General features: G+C 46.1%; 1 protein-coding gene across 5 annotated transcripts in view; it reads right to left on the bottom strand.

Moving 5' to 3' along the window:
• LOC109882006 (attractin) overlaps nt 1–17,108 on the bottom strand; it is a 715,620-nt gene that overhangs the window by 27,495 nt on the left and 671,017 nt on the right. For all 5 annotated transcript variants that reach the window (XM_031829398.1, XM_031829397.1, XM_031829396.1 and 2 more), the window contains exon 25: nt 5,365–5,426. In XM_031829398.1, coding sequence (XP_031685258.1) covers nt 5,365–5,426 — 62 coding nt within the window. The remainder of the gene's footprint in view (nt 1–5,364; nt 5,427–17,108) is intronic.

Here is a 17,108-nt window from a genome sequence, read left to right on the forward strand (position 1 = left end):
GAATGGGGCTAGTTAGTGTCGGGAGACCACTGTAATAGATGAATGGGGCTAGTTAGTGTAGGTTGACTACTGTAATAGATGAATGGGGCTAGTTAGTGTAGGTTGACTACTGTAATATATGAATGGGGCTAGTTAGTGTAGGTTGACTTACTGTAACAGATGAATGGGCTAGTTAGTGTAGGTTGACTACTGTAATAGATGAATGGGGCTAGTTAGTGTAGGTTGACTACTGTAATAGATGAATGGGCTAGTTAGTGTAGGTTGACTACTGTAATAGATGAATGGGGCTAGTTAGTGTAGGTTGACTACTGTAATAGATGAATGGGGCTAGTTAGTGTAGGGGGACTACTGTAATAAATGAATGGGGGTAGTTAGTCTAGGTTGACAACTGTAATAGATGAACGGGGCTAGTTAGTGTAGGTTGACTACTGCAATAGATGAACGGGGCTAGTTAGTGTAGAGAGACTACTGTAACAGATGAACAGGGCTAGTTAGTGTAGCGAGACTACTGTAATAGATTAATGGGGCTAGTTAGTGTAGTGAGACTACTGTAATAGATGAATGGGGCGAGTTAGTGTAGGGAGACTACTGTAATAGATGAATGGGGCTAGTTAGTGTCGGGAGACTACTGTAATATATGAACAGGGCTAGTTAGTGTAGGGGGACTACTGTAATAGATGAATGGGGATAGTTAGTGTAGGTTGACTACTGTAATAGATGAATGGGGCTAGTTAGTGTAGGTTGACTACTGTAATAGATGAATGGGGCTAGTTAGTGTAGGTTGACTACTGTAATAGATGAATGGGGCTAGTTAGTGTAGGTTGACTACTGTAATAGATGAATGGGGCTAGTTAGTGTAGGGGGACTACTGTAATAGATGAATGGGGCTAGTTAGTGTAGGTTGACTACTGTAACAGATGAATGGGGATAGTTAGTGTAGGTTTCACTTACTGTAACAGATGAATGGGGCTAGTTAGTGCAGGGTGACTACTGTAATAGATGAATGAGGCTAGTTAGTGTAGGAGGCCTACTGTAATAGATGAATGGGGCTAGTTAGTGTAGGTTGACTACTGCAATAGATGAATGGGGCTAGTTAGTGTCGGGAGACCACTGTAATAGATGAATGGGGCTAGTTAGTGTAGGTTGACTACTGTAATAGATTAATGGGGCTAGTTAGTGTAGGTTGACTACTGTAATATATGAACAGGGCTAGTTAGTGTAGGGGGACTACTGTAATTGATGAACGGGGCTAGTTAGTGTAGGTTGACTACTGTAATAGATGAATGGGGCTAGTTAGTGTAGGTTGACTTACTGTAACAGATGAATGGGGCTAGTTAGTGTAGGTTAACTACTGTAATAGATGAATGGGGCTAGTTAGTGTAGGTTGACTACTTTAATAGATGAACGGGGCTAGTTAGTGTAGGTTGACTACTGTAATAGATGAATGGGGCTAATTAGTGTAGTTTGACTACTGTAATATATGAATGGTGCTAGTTAGTGTAGGGGGACTACTGTAATAAATGAATGGGGCTAGTTAGTGTAGGTTGACAACTTTAATAGATGAACGGGGCTAGTTAGTGTAGGTTGACTACTGTAATAGATGAATGGGGCTAATTAGTGTAGTTTGACTACTGTAATAGATGATTGGGGCTAGTTAGTGTAGGAGGCCTACTGTAATAGATGAACAGGGCTAGTTAGTCTAGGTTGACTACTGTAATAGATGAACGTGGCTAGTTAGTGTAGGTTGACTACTGCAATAGATGAACGGGGCTAGTTAGTGTAGAGAGACTACTGTAATAGATGAATGGGGCTAGTTAGTGTAGGTTGACTACTGTAATAGATGAACGTGGCTAGTTAGTGTAGGTTGACTACTGCAATAGATTAATGGGGCTAGTTAGTGTAGTGAGACTACTGTAATAGATGAATGGGGCTAGTTAGTGTAGGTTGACTACTGTAATAGATGAACGGGGCTCGTTAGTGTAGGGAGACTACTGTAATAGATGAATGGGGCGAGTTAGTGTAGGGAGACTACTGTAATAGATGAATGGGGCTAGTTAGTGTCGGGAGACTACTGTAATATATGAACAGGGCTAGTTAGTGTAGGGGGACTACTGTAATAGATGAATGGGGATAGTTAGTGTAGGTTGACTACTGTAATAGATGAACGGGGCTAGTTAGTGTAGGGAGACTACTGTAATATATGAACAGGGCTAGTTAGTGTAGGGGGACTACTGTAATTGATGACCGGGGCTAGTTAGTGTAGGTTGACTACTAATATATGAACAGGGCTAGTTAGTGTAGGGGGACTACTGTAATAGATGAACGGGGCTAGTTAGTGTAGGTACACTACTGTAATAGATGAATGGGGCTAGTTAGTGTAGGTTGACTACTGTAATAGATGAATGGGGCTAGTTAGTGTAGGTTGACTACTGTAACAGATGAATGGGGCTAGTTAGTGTAGGTTTACTACAGTAATAGATGAATGGGGCTAGTTAGTGCAGGGTGACTACTGTAATAGATGATTGGGGCTAGTTAGTGTAGGAGGCCTACTGTAATAGATGAACAGGGCTAGTTAGTCTAGGTTGACTACTGTAATAGATGAACGGGGCTAGTTAGTGTAGGTTGACTACTGCAATAGATGAACGGGGCTAGTTAGTGTAGAGAGACTACTGTAACAGATGAACAGGGCTAGTTAGTGTAGCGAGACTACTGTAATACATGAATGGGGCTAGTTAGTGTAGTGAGACTACTGTAATAGATGAATGGGGCTAGTTAGTGTAGGTTGACTACTGTAATAGATGAATGGGGCTAGTTAGTGTAGGTTGACTACTGTAATAGATGAACGGGGCTCGTTAGTGTAGGGAGACTACTGTAATAGATGAATGGGGCTAGTTAGTGTAGGGGGACTACTGTAATAGATGAACGGGGATAGTTAGTGTAGGTTGACTACTGTAATAGATGAATGGGGCTAGTTAGTGTAGGTTGACTACTGTAATATATGAATGGGGCTAGTTAGTGTAGGTTGACTTACTGTAACAGATGAATGGGCTAGTTAGTGTAGGTTGACTACTGTAATAGATGAATGGGGCTAGTTAGTGTAGGTTGACTACTGTAATAGATGAATGGGCTAGTTAGTGTAGGTTGACTACTGTAATAGATGAATGGGGCTAGTTAGTGTAGGGGGACTACTGTAATAAATGAATGGGGCTAGTTAGTGTAGGTTGACAACTTTAATAGATGAATGGGGCTAGTTAGTGTAGGTTGACTACTGTAACAGATGAATGGGGATAGTTAGTGTAGGTTTCACTTACTGTAACAGATGAATGGGGCTAGTTAGTGCAGGGTGACTACTGTAATAGATGAATGGGGCTAGTTAGTGTAGGTTGACTACTGCAATAGATGAATGGGGCTAGTTAGTGTCGGGAGACCACTGTAATAGATGAATGGGGCTAGTTAGTGTAGGTTGACTACTGTAATAGATGAATGGGGCTAGTTAGTGTAGGTTGACTTACTGTAACAGATGAATGGGGCTAGTTAGTGTAGGTTGACTACTGTAATAGATGAATGGGGCTAGTTAGTGTAGGTTGACTACTTTAATATATGAACGGGGCTAGTTAGTGTAGGGGGACTACTGTAATAAATGAATGGGGCTAGTTAGTGTAGGTTGACAACTTTAATAGATGAACGGGGCTAGTTAGTGTAGGTTGACTACTGTAATAGATGAATGGGGCTAATTAGTGTAGTTTGACTACTGTAATATATGAATGGTGCTAGTTAGTGTAGGTCGACTACTTTAATATATGAACAGGGCTAGTTAGTGTAGGGGGACTACTGTAATAGATGAACGGGGCTAGTTAGTGTTTTAGGACTACTGTAATAGATGTTCATAAAAGAGTCTCAGTTATGTGTTCTGCATCTAATTTTTGCATAAAATGAATGAGTAAGATGGAACTATTTGTGAAATGATGTGATGATGTTAATGTGAGAGAATTGTATTTCTGTTTAAAGTTTCACTAAGTCCTTGGACCAAACAGGACCTGGCGTCATGGGACAGCCCTTTCCTACGTTCCGAATAAAACCCCCACCTGAGTTTTCCCACTTCAGACCAGCTTCGCTCGATTACCGAGAGGGCTAAGGGTTGAGTAGAGACCAAGCTTATCTCGATTACCGAGAGGGCAAAGGTTTGAGTAGAGACCAAGCTTATCTCAATTACCGAGAGGGCTAAGGTTTGAGTAGAGACCAAGCTTACCTTGATTACCGAGAGGGCTTGGTTTGAGCCCATTGTTGAATTCTTAACCATACGACGTGGTTAACTAAGACTATCGAACCAACAGAATAAGAACACATCTTTGACACTAATTACGCCGTAGGCAGACATGGCTCTCAAGAGAAGACAGGCTATGTGGAAACTGAGCTGCACTTCCTAACCTCCTGCCCAATGTATGACCATATTAAAGAGACATATTTCCCTCAGATTACACAAATCCAATTTTGATCAACTCTACTGGGTGAAATTCCACACAGCAGCAAGATGTGTGACCTGTTGCCACATGAAAAGGGCACCAGTGAAGAACAAACACCATTGTAAATACAACCCATATTTATGCTTATTTATTTTCCCTTGTGTACTTTAACCATTTGTACATTGTTAAAACACTGTATATATATTTGACATTTGTAATGTCTTTATTGTTTTGAAACTTCTGTATGTGTATTGTTTACTGTTAATTTGATTGTTTATTTCACTTTTATATATTATCTACCTCACTTGCTTTGGCGATGTTAACACATGTTTCCCATGCCAATAAAGCCCTTGAATTGAATTGAGAGAGAGTAAGAGGACAAACTCTCCAACAGAGATCACGACGACACACTGAGCGTAAATATATATGAATGAGTGAGCGTTCATGTGCAAAGGATTAGCATTTCAATTGTTATAATTATCAAATTTCTAGTGTCTTTTATCTCAGTCGACCCCCACTTCCCTTTTGGCCACCATGCCGGTTTAGCCCACTAGGGCACATTCTCCAATCATTTCATGTAACCATATCTACTGTTTGTTTATGCATTTCTGTGATTAGTTAGTTAGTAAATAAAGGATTAAGCCAACTGATTTATTGGATGATTTATAGTGAAGACCGGGTTTGTGCAGATAACCAACAATTTACCACGTTTGGAATGAGACTAATGTGAGGTAAAGAATAGCACATTAATCAGAAGACTAATTGATCAGGTATTAAAATATCTGAAAGTTATATTAGGAAAATTATAACTTTGTAATCTGAATATCTGAAGAGGAGAAGGATGAGGAAGAGGATAATGAACAGGAGGAGGAAGAAATGAGGAGGAAGAGGCGGCGCTCACCTGAAGAATGTGACGAAGAACTGCACCAGATCCATGAAGTTACTGTGCTGAGAGAAGGCAATCTGAGGAGAGAGACAGACATGTTAAGACACAGACAGGTTAACAGACAAAAAGGTGATCTGAGGAGAGAGAGACAGACATGTTAAGACACAGACAGAAAGGTAATCTGAGGAGAGAGAGACAGTTTAGAGACAGACAGGTTGACAGACAAAAAGGTGATCTGAGGAGAGGAGAGACAGCTTAGAGACAGACAGGTTAACAGACAGAAAGGTAATCTGAGGAGAGGAGAGACAGCTTAGAGACAGACAGGTTGACACAGAGAGAAAGAGGCAGACAGACAGAAAGGTAATCTGAGGAGAGAGAGACAGTTTAGACACAGACAGGTTAACAGACAGAAAGGTAATCTGAGGAGAGGAGAGACAGCTTAGAGACAGACAGGTTGACACAGAGAGAAAGAGACAGACAGGCAGACAGACATGTTAACAGACAGAGAGAAAGACAGACATGCTGACAGACATGTTAACACAAAGAGAAAGACAGACAGGCAGACAGACATGTTAACAGACAGAGAGAAAGACAGACAGGCTGACAGACATGTTAACAGAGAGAGAAAGACAGACAGGCTGACAGACATGTTAACAGACAGAGAGAAAGACAGACAGGTTGACAGAGACGGGTTAAGAGACAGACAGCGAGAAAGACAGAGACAGAGAGACAGACTGGTATTACTCTGCCCTTTTGAAAGTCATGCCCCCTCCGTCTTTCCTAGATCAGTCTATATAACATAATATCAGTGTTAGAATCTCAATATCACAAACACAACTGGAGTCAGAACCAGTTTTAGGAGGGCATGTCATTTCTGGAATGGTATACCCCCGTTGCCCCTCATTTTCCCGTCAGTAGGGCCTGCTCCGCTCCTTCTCCCAAAGTAGTTGATGGTGCCGTGCCCAGTTGATAATCACTATAACTATACCAAACCTCATTTCACACATATAACAGATGACATAAATGAAGTAAAGTATGATGGGGCGGTAGGGATTGAATGGGTGAGTTGAAGAGCGATGAGAAGCGAACGATGCAGAATTCTGTCATCACCGGTTGTGAATGAAGAACAGGGCCAATCTATTGAATTGATCTATTCTAATTCTAACCTCTAAATGATATGTACCCTATATCAATCCACTAAACCCAAGCAATGAATTGTCACATCTCTGACGATCGTTCTTCTGATTAGACAGGTGGATTGTATTTATCATCCATCATTAGTCATTTAGGTCAACATTGGATCATTCAGAGATCCTCACTGAACTTCTGGAGAGAGTTTGCTGCACTGAAAGTAAAGGGGCTGAATAATTTTCTCATCATTCTATGTGAATATGTAATAGAAGCCTGCATCATTCTCTGTGAATATGTAATAGAAGCCTGCATCATTCTCTGTGAATATGTAATAGAAGCCTGCATCATTCTCTGTGAATATGTATTAGAAGCCTGCATCATTCTCTGTGAATATGTAATAGAAGCCTGCATCATTCTCTGTGAATATGTAATAGAAGCCTGCATCATTCTCTGTGAATATGTAATAGAAGCCTGCATCATTCTCTGTGAATATGTAATAGAAGCCTGCATCATTCTCTGTGAATATGTATTAGAAGCCTGCATCATTCTCTGTGAATATGTAATAGAAGCCTGCATCATTCTCTGTGAATATGTAATAGAAGCCTGCATCATTCTCTGTGAATATGTAATAGAAGCCTGCATCATTCTCTGTGAATATGTAATAGAAGCCTGCATCATTCTCTGTGAATATGTAATTGAAGCCTGCATCATTCTCTGTGAATATGTATTAGAAGCCTGCATCATTCTCTGTGAATATGTAATAGAAGCCTGCATCATTCTCTGTGAATATGTAATAGAAGCCTGCATCATTCTCTGTGAATATGTACTAGCAGCCTGCATCATTCTCTGTGCATATGTAATAGAAGCCTGCATCATTCTCTGTGAATATGTAATAGAAGCCTGCATCATTCTCTGTGAATATGTAATAGAAGCCTGCATCATTCTCTGTGAATATGTAATAGAAGCCTGCATCATTCTCTGTGAATATGTAATAGAAGCCTGCATCATTCTCTGTGAATATGTAATTGAAGCCTGCATCATTCTCTGTGAATATGTATTAGAAGCCTGCATCATTCTCTGTGAATATGTAATTGAAGCCTGCATCATTCTCTGTGAATATGTATTAGAAGCCTGCATCATTCTCTGTGAATATGTAATAGAAGCCTGCATCATTCTCTGTGAATATGTAATAGAAGCCTGCATCATTCTCTGTGAATATGTACTAGCAGCCTGCATCATTCTCTGTGCATATGTAATAGAAGCCTGCATCATTCTCTGTGAATATGTAATAGAAGCCTGCATCATTCTCTGTGAATATGTAATAGAAGCCTGCATCATTCTCTGTGAATATGTAATTGAAGCCTGCATCATTCTCTGTGAATATGTATTAGAAGCCTGCATCATTCTCTGTGAATATGTATTAGAAGCCTGCATCATTCTCTGTGAATATGTAATAGAAGCCTGCATCATTCTCTGTGAATATGTAATAGAAGCCTGCATCATTCTCTGTGAATATGTAATAGAAGCCTGCATCATTCTCTGTGAATATGTAATAGAAGCCTGCATCATTCTCTGTGAATATGTAATAGAAGCCTGCATCATTCTCTGTGAATATGTAATAGAAGCCTGCATCATTCTCTGTGAATATGTAATAGAAGCCTGCATCATTCTCTGTGAATATGTAATAGAAGCCTGCATCATTCTCTGTGAATATGTAATAGAAGCCTGCATCATTCTCTGTGAATATGTACTAGCAGCCTGCATCATTCTCTGTGCATATGTAATAGAAGCCTGCATCATTCTCTGTGAATATGTAATAGAAGCCTGCATCATTCTCTGTGAATATGTAATAGAAGCCTGCATCATTCTCTGTGAATATGTAATAGAAGCCTGCATCATTCTCTGTGAATATGTAATAGAAGCCTGCATCATTCTCTGTGAATATGTAATTGAAGCCTGCATCATTCTCTGTGAATATGTATTAGAAGCCTGCATCATTCTCTGTGAATATGTAATTGAAGCCTGCATCATTCTCTGTGAATATGTATTAGAAGCCTGCATCATTCTCTGTGAATATGTAATAGAAGCCTGCATCATTCTCTGTGAATATGTAATAGAAGCCTGCATCATTCTCTGTGAATATGTACTAGCAGCCTGCATCATTCTCTGTGCATATGTAATAGAAGCCTGCATCATTCTCTGTGAATATGTAATAGAAGCCTGCATCATTCTCTGTGAATATGTAATAGAAGCCTGCATCATTCTCTGTGAATATGTAATAGAAGCCTGCATCATTCTCTGTGAATATGTAATAGAAGCCTGCATCATTCTCTGTGAATATGTAATTGAAGCCTGCATCATTCTCTGTGAATATGTATTAGAAGCCTGCATCATTCTCTGTGAATATGTATTAGAAGCCTGCATCATTCTCTGTGAATATGTAATAGAAGCCTGCATCATTCTCTGTGAATATGTAATAGAAGCCTGCATCATTCTCTGTGAATATGTAATAGAAGCCTGCATCATTCTCTGTGAATATGTAATAGAAGCCTGCATCATTCTCTGTGAATATGTAATAGAAGCCTGCATCATTCTCTGTGAATATGTAATAGAAGCCTGCATCATTCTCTGTGAATATGTATAAGGTAAGGTGAACTTCCATGTGCCTTAATAACAAACTGCCATCTATAAATACAAAGAAAATTGTTAAATTACAAGCCTAGTTGGTTAAGCCATGGAAAAAGACCCAGTGTTGCCAAATCCTCAGTAAGGAAAGCAGCTATTGGCTGTCCTAAAAGTCGCTAAATGATGTCACCCCCTAATTTGCATAATTGGCCATGTGCATGTAATTGTGATGGATGCTGTAGGAGAGAGGAATAACGTCGTGGGAGAGACAAAACGGGAGTAAAAAACAGCCTAAATATGTTTAGAACTATAAATGAGCAATCTGCAGAGAGAGGCACAACACAGCGAATAAGAACCAGATATTTGAGGCCATACTCCTCCTTCAGCACTTTATGGACCCCATTGTTAATCCCCGTCAGAACAGAGGCATTGTCAGTCCCTATCCCCAGGAGTTTCTCTCTTTGAAGACAACACTTCTCGAGGAAAGCCACAACAGCACGGGGCTATAGATTTGGCATCTCCTCCCTCCAACTCAACAAGCCCCAGAAATGTTGATAGACTTGTCTGCTTGGTGTCACTAAAGTACCTCACACTGTGAGCTCATGTGACAGACGTGACAGAGTCTGGAGACGCCGTGGAGAACGTTCTGCTGCCTGCAACATCCTCCAGCATGACCGGTTTGGCGGTGGGTCAGTCATGGTGTGGGGTGGCATTTCTTTGGGGGGCCGCACAGCCCTCCATGTGCTCGCCAGAGGTAGCCTGACTGCCATTAGGTACCGAGATGAGATCCTCAGACCCCTTGTGAGACCAAATGCTGGTGCGGTTGGCCCTGGGTTCCTCCTAATGCAAGACCTCATGTGGCTGGAGTGTGTCAGCAGTTCCTGCAAGAGGAAGACATTGATGCTATGGACTGGCCCGCCCGTTCCCCAGACCTGAATCCAATTGAGCACATCTGGGACATCATGTCTCGCTCCATCCACCAACGCCACGTTGCACCACAGACTGTCCAGGAGTTGGCGGATGCTTTAGTACAGGTCTGGGAAGAGATCCCTCAGGAGACCATCCGCCACCTCATCAGGAGCATGCCCAGGCGTTGTAGGGAGGTCATACAGGCACGTGGAGGCCACACACACTACTGAGCCTCATTTTGACTTGTTTTAAGGACATTACATCAAAGTTGGATCAGCCTGTAGTGTGGTTTTCCACTTTAATTTTGAGTGTGACTCCAAATCCAGACCTCCATGGGTTGATACATTTGATTTCCATTGATAATTTTTGTGTGATTTTGTTGTCAGCACATTCAACTGTGTAAAGAAAAAGCATTTCATAAGAATATTTCATTCATTCAGATCTAGGATGTGTTATTTTAGTGTTCCCTTTCTTTCCCTTTCTTTTTCTGAGCAGTGTATTTTATATATGTATATTTTTAAAGCACTCTACACCCCCACACATCTAGAGGTTAGCTGCTGGAGCACCACTCTACACCCCCACACATCTAGAGGTTAGCTGCTGGAGCATCACTCTACACCCCCACACATCTAGAGGTTAGCTGCTGGAGCATCACTCTACACCCCCACACATCTAGAGGTTAGCTGCTGGAGCACCACTCTACACCCCCACACATCTAGAGGTTAGCTGCTGGAGCATCACTCTACACCCCCACACATCTAGAGGTTAGCTGCTGGAGCATCACTCTACACCCCCACACATCTAGAGGTTAGCTGCTGGAGCATCCCTCTATACCCCCACACATCTAGAGGTTAGCTGCTGGAGCATCCCTCTATACCCCCACACATCTAGAGGTTAGCTGCTGGAGCATCCCTCTATACCCCCACACATCTAGAGGTTAGCTGCTGGAGCATCCCTCTATACCCCCACACATCTAGAGGTTAGCTGCTGGAGCACCACTCTACACCCCCACACATCTAGAGGTTAGCTGCTGGAGCATCACTCTACACCCCCACATATCTAGAGGTTAGCTGCTGGAGCATCACTCTACACCCCCACACATCTAGAGGTTAGCTGCTGGAGCACCACTCTACACCCCCACACATCTAGAGGTTAGCTGCTGGAGCACCACTCTACACCCCCACACATCTAGCAGATAGCTGCTGGAGCACCACTCTACACCCCCACACATCTAGAGGTTAGCTGCTGGAGCACCACTCTACACCCCCACACATCTAGAGGTTAGCTGCTGGAGCATCACTCTACACCCCCACACATCTAGAGGTTAGCTGCTGGAGCATCACTCTACACCCCCACACATCTAGAGGTTAGCTGCTGGAGCACCACTCTACACCCCCACACATCTAGAGGTTAGCTGCTGGAGCACCACTCTACACCCCCACACATCTAGCAGATAGCTGCTGGAGCACCACTCTACACCCCCACACATCTAGAGGTTAGCTGCTGGAGCACCACTCTACACCCCCACACATCTAGAGGTTAGCTGCTGGAGCATCACTCTACACCCCCACACATCTAGAGGTTAGCTGCTGGAGCATCACTCTACACCCCCACACATCTAGAGGTTAGCTGCTGGAGCATCCCTCTATACCCCCACACATCTAGAGGTTAGCTGCTGGAGCACCACTCTACACCCCCACACATCTAGAGGTTAGCTGCTGGAGCACCACTCTACACCCCCACACATCTAGCAGATAGCTGCTGGAGCACCACTCTACACCCCCACACATCTAGAGGTTAGCTGCTGGAGCACCACTCTACACCCCCACACATCTAGAGGTTAGCTGCTGGAGCATCACTCTACACCCCCACACATCTAGAGGTTAGCTGCTGGAGCACCACTCTACACCCCCACATATCTAGAGGTTAGCTGCTGGAGCATCACTCTACACCCCCACACATCTAGCAGATAGCTGCTGGAGCACCACTCTACACCCCCACACATCTAGAGGTTAGCTGCTGGAGCACCACTCTACACCCCCACACATCTAGAGGTTAGCTGCTGGAGCACCACTCTACACCCCCACACATCTAGAGGTTAGCTGCTGGAGCACCACTCTACACCCCCACACATCTAGAGGTTAGCTGCTGGAGCATCACTCTACACCCCCACACATCTAGAGGTTAGCTGCTGGAGCACCACTCTACACCCCCACACATCTAGAGGTTAGCTGCTGGAGCACCACTCTACACCCCCACACATCTAGAGGTTAGCTGCTGGAGCACCACTCTACACCCCCACACATCTAGAGGTTAGCTGCTGGAGCACCACTCTACACCCCCACACATCTAGAGGTTAGCTGCTGGAGCATCACTCTACACCCCCACACATCTAGCAGATAGCTGCTGGAGCACCACTCTACACCCCCACACATCTAGAGGTTAGCTGCTGGAGCACCACTCTACACCCCCACACATCTAGAGGTTAGCTGCTGGAGCATCACTCTACACCCCCACACATCTAGAGGTTAGCTGCTGGAGCACCACTCTACACCCCCACACATCTAGAGGTTAGCTGCTGGAGCACCACTCTACACCCCCACACATCTAGAGGTTAGCTGCTGGAGCATCACTCTACACCCCCACACATCTAGCAGATAGCTGCTGGAGCACCACTCTACACCCCCACACATCTAGAGGTTAGCTGCTGGAGCATCACTCTACACCCCCACACATCTAGCAGATAGCTGCTGGAGCACCACTCTACACCCCCACACATCTAGAGGTTAGCTGCTGGAGCACCACTCTACACCCCCACACATCTAGAGGTTAGCTGCTGGAGCATCGCTCTACACCCCCACACATCTAGAGGTTAGCTGCTGGAGCACCACTCTACACCCCCACATATCTAGAGGTTAGCTGCTGGAGCATCGCTCTACACCCCCACACATCTAGAGGTTAGCTGCTGGAGCACCACTCTACACCCCCACACATCTAGAGGTTAGCTGCTGGAGCACCACTCTACACCCCCACACATCTAGAGGTTAGCTGCTGGAGCACCACTCTACACCCCCACACATCTAGAGGTTAGCTGCTGGAGCACCACTCTACACCCCCACACATCTAGAGGTTAGCTGCTGGAGCATCGCTCTACACCCCCACACATCTAGAGGTTAGCTGCTGGAGCATCACTCTACACCCCCACACATCTAGAGGTTAGCTGCTGGAGCACCACTCTACACCCCCACATATCTAGAGGTTAGCTGCTGGAGCACCACTCTACACCCCCACATATCTAGAGGTTAGCTGCTGGAGCACCACTCTACACCCCCACACATCTAGAGGTTAGCTGCTGGAGCATCACTCTACACCCCCACATATCTAGAGGTTAGCTGCTGGAGCACCACTCTACACCCCCACATATCTAGAGGTTAGCTGCTGGAGCATCACTCTACACCCCCACATATCTAGAGGTTAGCTGCTGGAGCATCACTCTACACCCCCACATATCTAGAGGTTAGCTGCTGGAGCACCACTCTACACCCCCACACATCTAGAGGTTAGCTGCTGGAGCACCACTCTACACCCCCACATATCTAGAGGTTAGCTGCTGGAGCACCACTCTACACCCCCACACATCTAGAGGTTAGCTGCTGGAGCACCACTCTACACCCCCACACATCTAGAGGTTAGCTGCTGGAGCACCACTCTACACCCCCACATATCTAGAGGTTAGCTGCTGGAGCACCACTCTACACCCCCACATATCTAGAGGTTAGCTGCTGGAGCATCACTCTACACCCCCACATATCTAGAGGTTAGCTGCTGGAGCATCACTCTACACCCCCACATATCTAGAGGTTAGCTGCTGGAGCATCACTCTACACCCCCACACATCTAGAGGTTAGCTGCTGGAGCATCACTCTACACCCCCACACATCTAGAGGTTAGCTGCTGGAGCATCACTCTACACCCCCACATATCTAGAGGTTAGCTGCTGGAGCACCACTCTACACCCCCACACATCTAGAGGTTAGCTGCTGGAGCCCCACTCTACACCCCCACACATCTAGAGGTTAGCTGCTGGAGCACCACTCTACACCCCCACATATCTAGAGGTTAGCTGCTGGAGCACCACTCTACACCCCCACATATCTAGAGGTTAGCTGCTGGAGCATCACTCTACACCCCCACACATCTAGAGGTTAGCTGCTGGAGCACCACTCTACACCCCCACACATCTAGAGGTTAGCTGCTGGAGCACCACTCTACACCCCCACATATCTAGAGGTTAGCTGCTGGAGCATCACTCTACACCCCCACACATCTAGAGGTTAGCTGCTGGAGCATCACTCTACACCCCCACACATCTAGAGGTTAGCTGCTGGAGCATCCCTCTATACCCCCACACATCTAGAGGTTAGCTGCTGGAGCATCACTCTACACCCCCACACATCTAGAGGTTAGCTGTTGGAGCATCACTCTACACCCCCACACATCTAGAGGTTAGCTGCTGGAGCACCACTCTACACCCCCACACATCTAGAGGTTAGCTGCTGGAGCACCACTCTACACCCCCACACATCTAGAGGTTAGCTGCTGGAGCATCACTCTACACCCCCACACATCTAGAGGTTAGCTGCTGGAGCATCACTCTATACCCCCACACATCTAGAGGTTAGCTGCTGGAGCACCACTCTACACCCCCACACATCTAGAGGTTAGCTGCTGGAGCATCACTCTACACCCCCACACATCTAGCAGATAGCTGCTGGAGCACCACTCTACACCCCCACACATCTAGAGGTTAGCTGCTGGAGCATCACTCTACACCCCCACACATCTAGAGGTTAGCTGCTGGAGCATCACTCTACACCCCCACACATCTAGAGGTTAGCTGCTGGAGCATCACTCTACACCCCCACACATCTAGAGGTTAGCTGCTGGAGCACCACTCTACACCCCCACACATCTAGAGGTTAGCTGCTGGAGCACCACTCTACACCCCCACACATCTAGAGGTTAGCTGCTGGAGCACCACTCTACACCCCCACACATCTAGAGGTTAGCTGCTGGAGCATCACTCTACACCCCCACACATCTAGCAGATAGCTGCTGGAGCACCACTCTACACCCCCACACATCTAGAGGTTAGCTGCTGGAGCATCACTCTACACCCCCACACATCTAGCAGATAGCTGCTGGAGCACCACTCTACACCCCCACACATCTAGAGGTTAGCTGCTGGAGCATCACTCTACACCCCCACACATCTAGCAGATAGCTGCTGGAGCACCACTCTACACCCCCACACATCTAGAGGTTAGCTGCTGGAGCATCACTCTACACCCCCACACATCTAGAGGTTAGCTGCTGGAGCACCACTCTACACCCCCACACATCTAGAGGTTAGCTGCTGGAGCACCACTCTACACCCCCACACATCTAGAGGTTAGCTGCTGGAGCACCACTCTACACCCCCACACATCTAGAGGTTAGCTGCTGGAGCATCACTCTACACCCCCACACATCTAGCAGATAGCTGCTGGAGCACCACTCTACACCCCCACACATCTAGAGGTTAGCTGCTGGAGCATCACTCTACACCCCCACACATCTAGAGGTTAGCTGCTGGAGCATCACTCTACACCCCCACACATCTAGAGGTTAGCTGCTGGAGCACCACTCTACACCCCCACACATCTAGAGGTTAGCTGCTGGAGCACCACTCTACACCCCCACACATCTAGAGGTTAGCTGCTGGAGCACCACTCTACACCCCCACACATCTAGAGGTTAGCTGCTGGAGCACCACTCTACACCCCCACACATCTAGAGGTTAGCTGCTGGAGCATCACTCTACACCCCCACACATCTAGAGGTTAGCTGCTGGAGCACCACTCTACACCCCCACACATCTAGAGGTTAGCTGCTGGAGCACCACTCTACACCCCCACACATCTAGAGGTTAGCTGCTGGAGCATCACTCTACACCCCCACACATCTAGCAGATAGCTGCTGGAGCACCACTCTACACCCCCACACATCTAGAGGTTAGCTGCTGGAGCATCACTCTACACCCCCACACATCTAGCAGATAGCTGCTGGAGCACCACTCTACACCCCCACACATCTAGAGGTTAGCTGCTGGAGCATCACTCTACACCCCCACACATCTAGCAGATAGCTGCTGGAGCACCACTCTACACCCCCACACATCTAGAGGTTAGCTGCTGGAGCATCACTCTACATCCCCACACATCTAGAGGTTAGCTGCTGGAGCACCACTCTACACCCCCACACATCTAGAGGTTAGCTGCTGGAGCACCACTCTACACCCCCACACATCTAGAGGTTAGCTGCTGGAGCACCACTCTACACCCCCACACATCTAGAGGTTAGCTGCTGGAGCATCACTCTACACCCCCACACATCTAGCAGATAGCTGCTGGAGCACCACTCTACACCCCCACACATCTAGAGGTTAGCTGCTGGAGCATCACTCTACACCCCCACACATCTAGCAGATAGCTGCTGGAGCACCACTCTACACCCCCACACATCTAGAGGTTAGCTGCTGGAGCATCACTCTACACCCCCACACATCTAGAGGTTAGCTGCTGGAGCATCACTCTACACCCCCACACATCTAGAGGTTAGCTGCTGGAGCACCACTCTACACCCCCACACATCTAGAGGTTAGCTGCTGGAGCATCACTCTACACCCCCACACATCTAGAGGTTAGCTGCTGGAGCATCCCTCTATACCCCCACACATCTAGAGGTTAGCTGCTGGAGCATCACTCTACACCCCCACACATCTAGAGGTTAGCTGCTGGAGCACCACTCTACACCCCCACACATCTAGAGGTTAGCTGCTGGAGCATCCCTCTACACCCCCACACATCTAGAGGTTAGCTGCTGGAGCATCCCTCTATACCCCCACACATCTAGAGGTTAGCTGCTGGAGCATCACTCTACACCCCCACACATCTAGAGGTTAGCTGCTGGAGCACCACTCTACACCCCCACACATCTAGAGGTTAGCTGCTGGAGCATCCCTCTACACCCCCACACATCTAGAGGTTAGCTGC

This window comes from Oncorhynchus kisutch, linkage group LG7 (genome assembly GCF_002021735.2).
Source record: "Oncorhynchus kisutch isolate 150728-3 linkage group LG7, Okis_V2, whole genome shotgun sequence".
Classification (NCBI taxonomy): Eukaryota; Metazoa; Chordata; class Actinopteri; order Salmoniformes; family Salmonidae; genus Oncorhynchus; species Oncorhynchus kisutch.